Source organism: Pteropus alecto, unplaced genomic scaffold (genome assembly GCF_000325575.1).
Source record: "Pteropus alecto unplaced genomic scaffold, ASM32557v1 scaffold25, whole genome shotgun sequence".
Taxonomy (NCBI): Eukaryota; Metazoa; Chordata; class Mammalia; order Chiroptera; family Pteropodidae; genus Pteropus; species Pteropus alecto.
Window position 1 is genome coordinate 3,319,476 of NW_006441955.1, and position 14,617 is coordinate 3,334,092.

The 14,617-nt window shown below is 38.3% G+C and overlaps 1 protein-coding gene across 7 annotated transcripts in view; it reads left to right on the top strand.

Annotated features, from left to right (window-relative positions):
• Positions 1 to 204: 204 nt before the first annotated feature.
• The window catches only part of ELAVL4 (ELAV like RNA binding protein 4), a 93,192-nt gene continuing 78,779 nt past the window's right edge, over positions 205 to 14,617 (top strand). For 3 of the 7 annotated variants that reach the window (XM_006919172.2, XM_025052037.1, XM_025052038.1), the window contains exon 1: positions 5,990 to 6,337. In XM_006919172.2, coding sequence (XP_006919234.1) covers positions 6,314 to 6,337 — 24 coding nt within the window. In that variant the 5' untranslated portion in view covers positions 5,990 to 6,313. Of the gene's footprint in view, positions 296 to 2,624; positions 2,748 to 5,275; positions 5,555 to 5,989; positions 6,338 to 14,617 lie in introns of those variants that run through there. The other 4 variants (XM_006919171.2, XM_006919173.2, XM_006919174.2 and 1 more) reach the window with 3 other exon arrangements.

Below are 14,617 nucleotides of genomic sequence, written 5' to 3' on the forward strand. Positions count from 1 at the left end.
CAATTATCTGCGTGTGTGTGCGTGTGTGTGCGTGTGTGTGTGTGTGTGTATGTGTGTGTGTGTGTGTGTGTGTCTGTTTGCTCTACCTTCCCACCCCATTTTGCTAATTCAATTGAGGGGCAAGAAGAGGTAATCCAGACACCCAGAACAGGAGGAAAGGTCTGCAGCTGTGCTCGGAAGGACTGGTGTGAAGAGAGAGACTCAGTCGGACTTGGAATTTTGTGCTATTGCATGTGAATGCTCTGGAACTGCCCTAATCGACTGAAAATGAGCCGGCTACGGTCATATGGAACAGGTCTGTTTAGCCACATCTCTGGGTAGCATGGCAGATGGTAGACCGTCAATGGGTGGTATTGATTGGCTGGATTTGCCTTAGGGTAACAAGACTATGGGTCCTTAAAAACCCGCTTTATCTTATTTTCCTTTGTGCAGCTACGTCGTACAGTTGTGGTTTTCTTTTCTCACTCCCCCAGCCCCCAATATCTCCTTTTTTTCCCCCTTTTCAAATCAAAAATCTTCCTTGGTAATCAAAACAGAGAGGTTACCTTGAGATAAACACTCTTTAAATTATCACCAAGGCAAGAAAACTCGAGAATATTTTATTTACTAGGCTGATTACATTTTAATGTTTGAAGAAAGTGACATTTTTTAATTAGTGTTTAAGACATATGGTGAGTGTACAAATTAGCTTATTTCATACAACCAGAATTTGATGAGAGCAACTCCTCCTTCTCACTCCCCAGTTAAAAATTGTCACTTGAAACTTAATATATTCGAGGAGGTTAAATGATATTAAGTGATGCAGCCTTGACTTAAAGATGAAGGAGACAGTCACTGTTGTGTGTAGCAAAATGTAGCTTGGATAGGCTGGAAAAATACTGGTATCGACATCCGTGTTTGCAAGAGGATGTTGGAGTTCCAGGGCTTTAATTTTGTCCTGCCAAGAAAGCAAAATCCCAGGTATCTGTGTGTGTTGGTTTCTCTTTTAGATACGAGGGAATGTAGAATGGTGCTTGCATGCTCTGTAAGTAATAAAATCCTCCTTAAAAATCAGGCCGTATAACAAAGTAAGTGATGAGATTTATTTTTGTTCGGATGGTTCTTTATCCTTTTAGCATCCCCTCTCCATCACCTGGGGCTTTCAACTTAGGACATTCTATATATTTCTGGCAGAAGAGCAGATTAATTGGAATAGAATTGTACAAAAGAGACACCAAGTTAGCTATACATCCAAAACAGTATACGACAGAGATGTTCCACTTCGAGGCAGATCTTAGGGGAAAAGAACAGCACTGGGGAGAGTTATGTGATTAGTTTGCTCTGCTGGTTGTTTATAACTATTTGTGTAATTAGGTTTTTAAAAAAGATGCTTAAGATTTTTTTTGTATTTGTGTGTGTGTGGTTTTTTTTTTTTTTTTGGTCTACTTTTAAGCTTTTGGTTATTTCCTATCATGAAAGACCATATCAAATGAAACTTATGTTTTACTTAGAAGAAAAGTTATACCCTTAAACTCTTGACTCCATCTTGTATGTGCTTTGCCCATATGCATTATTTTGAATTGAGTTTTTATCACTTGAGTCAATATTTTTCTCTTTTTGCTATAGAAAAATATTTCCACAGAGTTTTTGGTTTTCCCCCTTGCTCTGTGTTGATTGGGTTTTCCTTGTTCATCCTTTGCTGAATGAAACAAAGCTCATTTGTGTTTTATTCTTCACAGTTCTTATTAGAATTGGTGCTGGAGTTTTGTTTTGTTTTCTCGCTATAAGCCAGGAGAAGGAATTTTATTTATTTATTTTGACAAGATATATACAGAGAGACAAGACAAGATGCCTGTTAGGATGCTGCCGTTTCTCATGTCACATTCTACACCCAAAAGCTATTCCAAGGGGGAAAAAAATCACAATCTTTTAAGATGGTTCATTTGAATCTGTGCACTCTACCCACCTGGTGGTTATATAGTGAACTGTTACTTTAAAGAGTAGTTTAAACACCAGCCATGTTTGGGGCAGGCTGCTCTTGCAAAGAGAGCAGTACATATAACAGGAGTCTACTGTGTGTGAGATAAGGGAAAAATTCAGCTCACTGACTAGAGGTTTTAATGTGCAAACTCTAGGGAAATAATGTATTGACTGTTCCGTGGCACGCAAGAAAATTGAAGAACCCTTTGCAGACGGAGTGCTTTGCAAAGGATTCTATCTGTTTCTCTTAAAACAAAATCTGTGTCAAGATGTTTGAAATCAGCAGGACGCTTAATGCTGCTTTGTTAAATAATGAGGTAATATTTTGTCACTTTTTTCTGGGCAGCATCTGTTTTTTTTTTTCCCCCTCGCTTCATTCCCCCCACCCCCACCCCGCGTTTATGAAGGATTCTTTTTTTTTTCCTTCTTTTTTTTTTTCTCATGGCAGTCAAGGAAATACAATTCACGCTTCCATTTCTCTTCCTCTCTTTTGGTGCTTTTGGAGAATTTGGTTGTCTTTTTTATTTGCAGTTTCAGCTGGCTGCTGTTTCCTAGCCCATTGTGCCACGTAAGGCTTCTCCACTGCGCGGAGTAGGTAGTTATTAACGCTGAATTGGCTTCTGGTACAGTCCATCTGGACTCTGTGTGGGAAAGCTGGCTGCCGGCGACTGATGCTGAGATATCTGCAACCTTTGGGATGTGTGCATGGTGGCGAGGGGCTGACTGATATGAGATTACTTCTTTTAAGGGAAATTGTTATTAATGAGTCAAGAAACTGCTCATTTGTGGTAAGAGGAATACAGTGGCGCTGGCAGCCCCACAGTTCTGGGATATCATTTTTAGGTTGCCTTAGCTGCTTGAGTAAGACAAGTTTCTGTCTGTGGTGGTGGAGGATTGTGACGGAAAAAAAAAAATCATGCATGACTGAGAGACTCGCCTGCCTGATTCTTGAGATAATATATTGAGAATCTGTTGCTTTACAAATGTCACACCACTGATGTAGCGGTCAGCCCCTCACTCTGAAAGATGAATGGTACTATTGGAAATGCAATAATAAGGTTGACTTTTCCCAACAATAGGATTCTGCCTTTGTCTTTAGAGAAAAGGCCTCTGAGGACATTTGTGCATTTGTTTGAGGATTCTATTGAAAGACTTTGGAGTAGAGGTTTTGGGAGAAGTAATCAATATACAGAGTGCATGGATTTTTTTCGCCTAGCAAAACTAGCTAATTATTTATGCTGTAATATACAGTTCCTATTTCAGAAAAGTGGCCAGGACATCTTTTAGTATACAAAATGTTAATTTATGGCCCACTAAGTGTGCTGAGATTAGTAGGGGTGGGAGAAAAAAGGTTTTAAGAAATTGTGACTTTTATAACCTCCAGAGAAATACATAGTAAATATTTTGTTCCGAGTGAGCTCTTTTTATTTGTGTTTGTCAGCTTGTGTTCATTCGTGTTTACTTTTCACAATATTTTCATGTTGGTGAAATTGCATTCAGAGTTTCTGTTGTTGATTTGGGGCACCTGTACCTGTCCTGTATGCGTGCGTTGAGCTCTTTAGAATACTTAATCTGTGAATTCATCCTTAGTACACAGTTCAATAGATACTATAGTACTGTTGTAACTCATAGGACTCTACATTTGCTAAAGAAATTATTTAAAAAGTTTAATTTAGTATTGTCCCACTTAAAGGAATTGTAGCTTTAACATTTCCACTTTTCTGTTACATGTATGTTCATTTCTAATAGCTGAATTTATTTCATATTCAAATCTAATAGTTCACATAGAATACCCAATAAATATTATTTTATGCTGTATCTGTATTTTTAAAAATGTGTGTACATATATGTGTGTGTGTGTGTTCATGAAATAGCTTGTAGAGCATAGTTTTAACTTTTAAAAATGTAAAGGTTATTTTCTTTTCTAATAATTTTTTACAGATCCATTTATTCTTGGACTTTGAAACCCAGAGTATATAATATGCTTTTCAGCCAGTGTTTCTACGTTGCCCACTCCCATCTCACTGTCGATGCCAGCCAAAGATTAAGGTTATGTTGAATTATGTCTTTAGTAGTACTTGTAACCTCTGTGTATTTATTGAGGAACAAATTGATTAAGTTATGAGTTAAGTAAACAGTGATAAGTTAGTCTTTTGGATAGAAGTAAAGCATAAACTCCTCAGGTAAACCACTTAAAAAACCCAAACCAGAACAAAAAAGCATACTACAGAAGGCTTGGCAGAGTAGAGGTTATGAAATGTATCGTATAGACCCACAAACTATGTATATCAGCACACACTTGCTAAATGTCTCTTTGCAGGTCTTTTAAGGGGCCAAAGAAAAAAGACATCATTTGAAGGACAAGAAGCAAAATCACATGTTCAGTTAAGCAAGACGAGCACTCTGCACCGGTTATGAAATGAGGCTGTCGTCAAAAGCATGTTTTACCTTTCTCTATAGCAGTAGAGAAAGCAAAGAGAAAAATGCGTTTTGGTGAATTTTTAAAAAATCACATCATGCCTCTATCCACATTGAGAAATAAATTCATTTAAATAAATCATTCATCATTCCATGTTTGAAAAGCTCAGACAGAAGGCAGAAAGGTAGAGGCTGACAGCTTCCCCCCTCCTCCCTACCCCCCAGCTTTCTTCTTTTTTGTTTATTAGGAAATAGTTTTCTGAAGCAAACTTGTACAAACCTGGTTCATGGAGCAAGCAAAGTCTCAAACTTGCTTTCTTTTGAAATACCGACCATCTTAGCCGCAAAAAGAGCATTACTTACTAAAAATCAGCAAAAATAAAGTTAAAATGTGGATGTATTAGCACATTAAAGTGCTTTTGTTGTATCTTTAAGCCTAGAGGCAGATCATTAAATATGCATTTCGCTAGAAAGCAACTGTCGAGAAAGATAAGGTGGTTGAAAATATTCTATATGGGAAAAGCCCTCTGTCAGAGGGGTGGGGTGGTGTAGCCCTCTGGACAGGGCAAAGGGAGGACACTCCCACTGTTAAGGTTTGCAAGCCGCCAGGGAACTGCAGTTGTTACAGTACTTTTGAGCTGGGAGGAGGGGAAAGGTAAAAATACAAGTATGGCTGTTGTTGCTTCAGTCTGGCCTTAATTACCAGACACAAGAAGCAGTTCAGAAATCTGGTCTCTGTTGTTGTAGAGGTCACCAAATCATTAACATCGTCAATCTGGCAGTAGCTAATTTAAATAGCACCTGATGTTGCAACGCCTCCCTTCGTTTCCCCAGCCAATCAGATCCTGGCTTCGGCTGACAGATGGTCCCATAAATGGATGTAAAAAGGGGAAGCTTCGAGCCAATTTCAGCAAGGCTCTGTTCAGTTGTTCTTATCTACATCCTAGAATCGGGGGTTTCAGCTCACTGCTCCTTTTCTTTATTTTTTCTTTCTCTCCCCCTCAATCCCCCCAAATAATTGATTTACTTTACAATCATCCACACTGTGTTTTGTGGATCTTTAAAAATATATAACAAGAGTAGTCATTTAAAAATATATATTCTGAAACCTTTGCAAATTTTAAGAGAAGAGTCGAAGCTCTGCGAGACCCAATATTTGCCAATAAGAATGGTTATGGTAGGTATGACTAGATTTATAATCTGTTGTTTGTGTTGCTGGAGGGAAGAAAAGCATCTACACCTTGACCAGTCTTATGCTTGCACAAGAGTTTAGTTCTCTGCTGCTGTTTGATTCCTACATTTACTATCTCTTTTGTGTAGAGAGTGCGGGTAGGTCCTTTTATTGAAAAGCAGTGGGGAAATAGATTGTCATTTTTATCAGGTCATTGTCAATTTTCCCTTCAACATAAAGGCAGGGGTTGGGGGAAGGTGGGCTGCTTGTGTGTTGAAAGAGGTTGTATTACATGAGACCATAATAGCAAAAGAAGGGATTTTTTTTCTTTTTTTCTTTCTTTTTTTTTTTTTTGTAAGGGAGAGAGGGTTTGTCTATGTGCCTGGGTTTTGTGGGGCAGGAGGTGGATGCAGCAGGGTTAGGAATCTCTTCATTTCTGTACTGGAAATTTAAACCCTGAGAGGCAGCTTCTGGATACTGAACGTTGAGATGGGCAGTGGTGTTTCGGGGGACTGCGCAGTCAAAACGGCAAAGAGAGTGATTTATTTGGGCTTCAGTAAATGCTGCATCTTGTATTTCAAAGAGTTTCCTGTCATGACCTCATAAAAAAGAGGAGGCGGCTTGTATGTGTAGCGGTGCCTGGCGTGTTGAGTTGTTGCTTCTTTCTCTGGGCAGCAGCTCTGTAAGAAGGAATGTCAGCTTTTACATAACGTTCCTTTCCGCTTTTGACACTCTGTGTAAGGGTCCATCTTCTTCTGATCACAGATGGAGTGGAATGGCTTGAAGATGGTAAGTGAAAAGAGGAAGGCAGCTTGGAGATTCCATCTGATTGTGTGTGTGTGTGTGTGTGTGTGTGTGTGTGTGTGTGTCTGTGCGCGCGCGTGGATGGTGGACTGTGCATTGTAAATCACTGTGCAGATCGTTGGTGTGTGTGTATGTGTGTGTTTATTAGTATTTCTCTTTTCTGAAAACTAGAATCCATCTCCAAGTGTAATGGCACTGCATGCACACAAGGCACACACACTGCCTCTTCCATAGAACACATATTTTAGCCAAGCAAGGTTAGTGTCTTCTTTGACAATCACAATGTCACCGTCACTGTTGGCTGGTGGGTCCACCGCCTCTGTGAGCTTTCAACGGAATTACACGACTGTTAAAGTTAAAGGCACATTTCTTTTTCAGTCTCTTGCTAGAAGTGATGGGGAAGGCTGGGAATGAGGGGTGGAGGAGGTGAGGTTCAGTACCAGCAGATGCAATTGTGAAACAGGAGTTTTAGATGTGGAAGGGGAAGTGGAAAACCTTTCTGCCAAAGTAGTAAATCTATTTTTAGCATCTTTTTTTCTGGGGAAAAAAAAGAAGCAGGGAAACTCCTTGAGTGGCGCTCCTGCCGCCTGATGTTGACCCTGTAGATATGGCACAAAATGGCAAGATCAGATGCCACGAGTGCCCACTTTGACTTTGAATTTTCACCAGCGATAGCTTTCACAGGGTTTCAAAGCTGGGTATGGGGGGAGGCTGTAAATTCATATCTATCTCACTTATTTTTCAATAGAAAAACCTGGGGAGGACTTTTCGCTCTGCATAGATGTTATAACAAAGCTGTGGTCTTTTTCCCATTCTTAGAGGATTGCCTTTGTCTGGCTGCTTGTTTTGATGGGTGTAAAACAAATAAGATTAGACCGAGCAGCCCAACTGAAAGCGATAGCTGGGAGGAAAACCCAATGAAAGGTTGCCGGGGAAACGAACAGAGGAAAAGCCGAGTAGGGAGCAGGTGGCTATCATGAGAACACACTGCAAATAGTGTAAAAAAAGGAGGGGGGAGAACAGGACCTCGATTATCTTTGCTGTTCTTTGTGGCCGGCCCAACTTTAATTATTCTTTATAAATAGGTGTTAATTACATTTCTAACTCTGGCTTACAGTGATTTTTAGAAATCTATTTTTAAGCATCTGTTCTGTCTCCTCTGTTTTTTTTTCTTTTTTTCTTTCTTCTTCTTCTTTTTTTTTTTTTTTTTTTGGTTTAAAAAACAGAGAAGGAGAGTTCCCTCGACTTGGATCAGTTCCTCTCACCCTATCTCCTTCCTCTCTCTCTCTCTTTCTCTCTCTCTCCCTCCCTCTCTCCCTCTTTCCTCCCTTTTCCCTGCTGTGAAATTGTACGTGCAAAAAATCGCAAGGAATCCTATGAGGCCATTAGAAAAAAAAATGTAGATTATATTGAATGAAGTTGACGGAAGCATAATAGTGAATCCCACAGCCGATAGATTCTGTAAATGATTTCTTAGAAATTTCCAGCAAATATTCATCCATAGGAGAAATATAGGTAGAATAGATTTACCCTAAGCAATGATTTTGTGCCAGGTGATATGGTATTTTGTTTAAATCAGTTGTCAATATTACAGTTCCAGGGACTTCATTGTATCTCTCCTTTTATATCCTGAGTAGAAATTACTTTAAAAAAAAAAATAAATGAAAAACTGTATTCTAGCCTTTTGCTTCGCCTCCCTCTCTATATCTCTGTCCACAGGATCCAACCGGCTGCACCCTTGAAACCAATGGTCCTGGTTCTGGTCTTGGCATAAACTGAATAAAAAGCTGATTTTTTTTTTTCAGTGTTTCTGAATATCTGGGACCCATGCATGCACTGGGTGACAGGGATCTCTTGCGTTTTCTCTAAGTGTGCTTTACTAGTAGTCTCTTTTTCTCGTGATGGTGGGTACCAGAAGGACTGAAAGGTAGTACTTAGGTGAATAGGAGGTAACATAAAAACAACTGAGATGATGATCTGTTACTGTTTCTTCCTGAGAGACAAATTTGACACATGATCAGGTAGCTAATTCTAAACCCAAAAATGAATAATTAAAAAAATACTGAAATACGTTAAAAGGTTAAGAAATATATTTGGCTTTATTGAAAGTACTCTTAATTTTTACCCTCTCCACTGCAAATCTCCGCACCACCACCCCCGTTTTTTTTTTCCTTGCAGATGCTTCTTTTTGTTTTGTCTTTTTGTTGAGCGATTTTTAAAAATTTGTTTTGACTCGATGTGAGAATAAATGAAGATTTTTTTCTCATACACTTGAACCTTGCTTTCATATCTTGAGTGTGTAAACATGTGTTGCTATTAAAAATAGAATAGATTTTTTTATTATCTTACCTCGGTTTTTTTTTCTGAGAATTTTCCAACCTTTTTTAGATAGGGGGAAATAATTTCTATAGGTACTGGCGTCTTAGCTTGGGTTGTGAAAAAGACACGTGGTTCTACTGCTGACCTTTCTCGCTTCTTTGTCTTAAACATATTAATGCCTACCACCTGCAAGGGAGGTGTGCCTGTGTGGGAGCACAAGGCTGAGTGCACATTTATTAAGAAATGAAAATCCGATCAGCAATATTTCTGCAAAAGACACCTGATTCATCGCCGTTTTAATGATCAGAATGTCCATATATCTCATTGTAATATAGTGGCTAAATCATTTAGTATTAAATTTTTGAAAGGGTAAAATGAACATAGGTGGGGAAATAGCTAAGAAATTCCTTTGAAAATTATTGATTTACAAGACAGTTTTAATAATAAAAAACACCTAGCCAGCAACTTCATCATTCATTTATGATCTCAGTCCCATTCATTCCTAACTGCCATTCATTCATGTCATCCTCCTGACCAAATATAGATGAGCTTGCTTCTGTTTGATAGTTTTCCAAAGCCTGAAAACTTTTTCCTTTTCCTGTAACCCTTCCTTGGTCTTTTGAATGTTAAAAGATTTTGTAATGAGAGGAAGGCCAGATTGTTGTAAGGTAATAACAGTAGAATTTTTTTAAAGAAAGAGAAAGAAAATGAGGTACGACGCGTTTGCGTTTTAGTTTGGACTTCAGTCTTGAAATAGGATTTGGGACATGTTAGATTTCAGATATTTTGAACTTAGCATTTCTATTGAGGATAATCTATTTGAAATTTCAAATCTAGAAATCATTGCACGAATGTTGCTTTGTGTGTATGTGTTCAATATCTCTAAAAGAATTTTTGGGCTAACCATGGTATTTTTCTCAAGTAAGTTATCACTAACAATGAAAGGGTTTCCTCGGGTCAAGTCCTTTTCTTTGGTTTTATTTCTTCCCTTTGCGTTTATTTCCTTATTGTGAGTAGATTCCCTTCTTATATGTAGACCACATGTTATTCCTTCCATGAGGAGATATGCTGCTTCAATTTAGCCCTTGGCATCTTAATGCCTTATTTTAATTAAAAAAATAAAAGAAACAAATTATCTGTGTATACTGCGAGTAAGAAATGGTGGTCTTGATAGCGGTCACTATGCATGGACAGAATACTTTGGCCTTGATGAATTTCTTCATCAGTTTCAATGATCTGTGGCCACCAAGCACTTAATTTATATGCTTGGACACTTAATATGTACATTTGTTGGTGAGCTGGCCAGCAGATGCTAGACACATGATTGCGCTCTGGCAAATGCTGCAATGCAGTATTTTTCCCAATGTCATTGGGAATTTTGGGAGTATGAAGGGGCATAAGCTTTAATCTTACTATTCTCAAGCTATTCTCAAGCTATTCTCAAGCTTGGCTGGAACTATTTTCCAGTAGATGGTCCATGTCATACAGAATTGGCTGGTTCCCCTTTTGAAACTGGTCATCTTTTTATTGCCCACTACCCATTCTCCCATCCATTTGAGATGCATGTGAAAAGTCTGTATGTGTGAGAGAGGGAGACTGTGTGTGTGTATCAGTGTATGCATGTGTGTTTCTAAAATCCTGCACCTATCTTAGGCTTTCCTTATTTGGTATTACCAAATGTGTACATACATATTTGCAATTATATGTGCATCTAAAAATGGAAAGAAAACTTAACTGGGCTGGCTTCCCGTAAGAAGTGACTTCTTACAAACTCTTGAGAGTTCTCATATTAGAAAAATACAAAACTTAATCAAAAAAAGATATATCCAGGCTCTGCAGACTTCCATTAGTAACCAAACACCTTTCTTTAGTTTCCACTTGAGAACTATAAATGCGCAAATCCATAACCATATTTGTGAGCTAAGAGCTGCCCTTTCAGTCAAGGGGCAGGGTTCAAATTAAAATGTATGTGTATGTGGAAGGAGAGTTGTTTTTGGAGTATTTAAACTTAATCTTTAACCATGGGTGAAAACAAGGAGGAGATAGGGTGGCTGTGTTAGCATCTCGTGCTTTTTGTGAGTTGGCGTGTGCGTGTTAGGAACATCCTTGTATTTTTAAAATTTCAGCGTATTTTAAGGGTAGAGGGCTTTTATAGTTCAGCGGCTTTCTAAAAGTAAAAAGAAAGGTGACCTCTGAGTGAGTGGGAGTTATTACAAGCGGTAATTGTCATACATTAGCCATCTAGAAATGGAAAAAAAAAAAAGGCTGGAAGATAAGAATGGAGAGGGGTACCAACATGTATATCTGCACCTTGCCGGTATAAGAGATAATGAGTGATAAAATTGAACTGGTGCAGTGTGGGATGCCCGATAATTTCTCAGAACCTTGACTTTGCAGGTTCACTACTTCCTGGCTTGCTTGTTCACACCTTTAATTATATCCAGTTTGGGATGCTAGCTAGGGGCACCAAAGACAAGCCATTTTGTTTGTTGTTTACCTCATTAAGTATTCAGTCAGTGTACTCACAATAGCTTTGGAGCATCAGTGTTAGGAATCGAGCACTTTAGAAATGGAATTGTTACAAAAGAGCAAAAATGAGAAAGCAGTCAACCAGTTAGCTTGCTTTGAATATTCACATCCACTCTGCTTAATGGTAATATTTATGCTGTTCCTCGTACATTCATTAAGAAATAACTTATGTAGTGTCAGTGCTCCTAATAAGCTGGTGGCTTTCTCTCTATTTCTCTATCTCTAGCTCTTTCTCTCTCTTCTCTTGCCCTCCCTCCACCCCCGAGATTTTGCCTTTTGCTGGACCATTTTAGAACTGGCCATTTTTGCTTAAGGGAAGATCATTATTCACATCCTCATTGTATCTAACACCAGAGATATTTCCCCTCTCAATCCGGATCCAACTCTACGAGAATCAAGAAATGCCATAATGAAATCCTTGAATAAATTTTGGTTAATAAAGCAATGGAAATGTTGAAGAAATAAGGTCAGTGTAATCGGTGTGCTTGCGTTTTCATTTACTTGTTGTTTTGGAGAAGGCTTACTATGTTTAACCACAAAAGTAAAATGCAACATTAGTATATGTGACTTTTTAAAAAATGGACAAAAATTACAAGTCATAGGTCTCTCCCCAAAATAACTAACCTTGGACTCTTTGTTTGAAAATAACATTTAAACTTGAGTTTAGTTTTTAAATTATTTATTTTAAAGCTTTAAAAAGTGTAATTCATAAATATTTTTTCAGTAAGAAGTTCAGTTCTTTTTTTAGGGTATGAGGAAGCAGAGAAACAATTCCAGCCAAGATGGCGAATTCTGAAAAACACACCACAGCATAGAGGTTTCCTCTCCCTTTGCACTTTGCCGTGTTGAATCCGCTCTTGCTCATTGTAAGGATCAGTTACCTTCTATTGTCTGGTCTCCTGCAACCACTAGCCCTTGAAGCCATTTTGCCAACTGTATTTATAGTAGAGGCTAGCTATCATTTTTATCAGATGAAGATATATTTGTTGAGTTCTTACATGCATTTCTTTAGAACGTGGAATTCGAGGTCACCATTTCTTTTTCTTCTGACACTGATCAAAAGACATAATTAGAGACTAAGTCTCTGTGATCAGGGATAAATTTGGGGTGAGGGATTTTAAGGTTGGACGTTACACAATAAGGTTCGTGTCAAATTATGAAAAAAAATATGTTGGAATGTTTAAGTACATAAATGATTTTCCTTTTATATTTGTAAGAGTCTAGGCATGACTCCAAAAGATAGAGGTAAAGATCTTTTGTACATTTTTATCTATAAGGTTCCACGTATCCAGATATTCACTCTCAGGAAAAAGTATTTTGGACTGTTGGAAGGAACTTGTCTTTCCATCAGCTGGCCTTGGAGTTTGGCTAAAACCTGTTAATTTTACAGAGATAGGAATGCCTTGCTTCTGATAGAGATGATTCTTTGAAGTCCTCTTACCTATGTCGGCCTCCAAGGAGGACCTGAGAAGATAGTGACTCTCTTGTCATGCCCCTGTGCAAACTCTTAGTTTGTTAGTGGAGCAGAAATCATAGAGTTACTTTGTCATGCACCCTTAGATACTGCATTCAGTGTGTGTGTTTGTGTGTGTGCGTGGCAGAGGGTCGGGGAGTAATAGATAGATAGCCATGACCCCCAGTATGCCCTGGGATGTACCAATAATGGCTTCTCAAGTAGTCTGTGTTTTCCTAAGCTGCCAGTCTAAACCCTTTAGAGTTTTGCTTTCTAATTTGTACATGAAAAATAACAGGCTGAGTTGAACATTTTTTTTTTGAATGCCCTCTTTGAAGATGCAGTAGTAGTAAATACAGCTTTAATGATAAACTTTAACTCTAAGTGCTATTTAAAAGGCTGTAGTGGAAGCCTGAGAACTTGCAATCTTTACTAATGAAACTTTCATTAGGAAAGTGCTCACTTAAAATGGAGTAAACGACTAAGTCCCTGCAATTTGTGATTTTGACTGGATTTGACCTATCCTTTCTCATGTTACTTTCTGCAGCCAACTGCACATCTGAAATTCTGGATATTGTACGTCTTCAATATTAATTATCTCTGCTGATGCACTGGGTACAGACAGTACAATTCCCACAAGTCCAGATTCTTACTGTAACACCAAAACAAAAGTGATATTTATGAATAATATTGGGAAAGTTGTCCTCATAGTAACTGTTCCCCAAAGGAAGCTTTACAATAAATGTGCATTTATTATTCAGGATATTAAAAGGGAATCCTTAGCTTTTACTTTTTAATTTGAACTAAAATATGTAAATTGGTTTTATTTTGGAGTTTCTCTGTTTTAGGTGGCTTTGGGGGAGGATAACTTTCTAGCTTGATTATATTTTAATCGCCTCTGTAGTATAAAAGGTTCTAATCTGGAAAACAACCTGGTTATCGTGATTAGGGCCCAGAGGGCCAGTGTACAGATGGGGCTAAAAACACATTATATCCACTTGTGCACGTTTAGAAAAATTAGATTTGTTTCTACTAGATACCACTATTCCCATGTCTTTGTTGGCAGAACCAGCTCAGAGGCCACGGAACCATGAGTCTGCCTCGTGACTGGAAGGACCTGCATAGTGTGCCTGTACAGGCAGCCTTTGGGAAAGATTGTCTTTGTCTGAAGAAACCTGGAAGTGCAAAGGACTTTGAAGTCAGGTGGATTTGGGTTAGAATACTGACTTTTCCAATTAGTAACTATGTGATCTTGGATGAGATACTTCAGCTTTCCGGGCCTCAACTTTCTTATCTTTAGGATGGGGGTGATCATTCCTGACTCATGGGGTTTCTGTGAGGATCACATGAGGAATAGTGTTAGAAGTCACCAGCCATATGCAGGACTTGAAACTTAAAAGCGTTTAGAAGACATTAGGTCTCTCAGTCTGTCGGTCTTTCTGCCCATGCCAGTTGTCCCGGAGAGAAGTGATATCACATGCTACCCTTATCTTGGGGCAGTGTGTGTGTGACACAAAGTGAGTTTTAAGCAGTTCTTCTCTGGAATTGTGTGGCTTTAAGTTTTCTGCATTTTTCTAGGGTTTTGCAAGGTACATCCAACGATCGCCTTCGGAATTAGAATGAATTTGAGATTTAATCATTAAAAGAGAAAAAAGGTAAACACAAATTTAATTTTAATTGGTGCTGGTTTTTTTTTTTTTTTTTTTTTTTTTTTTGCAGTTTCATGAAAGAGTCTTAAGAAATTCAGAAGTCAGCCAGAAAGAAAATAAAGAACAGGTTAAGGTTAATTGATATGGTCTCATCTTTGCTATTATATATATGTAATCGAAGTCAGCCAGAAAGAAAATAAAGAACAGGTTAAGGTTAATTGATATGGTCTCATCTTTGCTATTATATATATGTAATCATGACCCCCCCCCCATATATAGTAACCTGAGATATAATTTTGGCCCAGAAACCAGCTT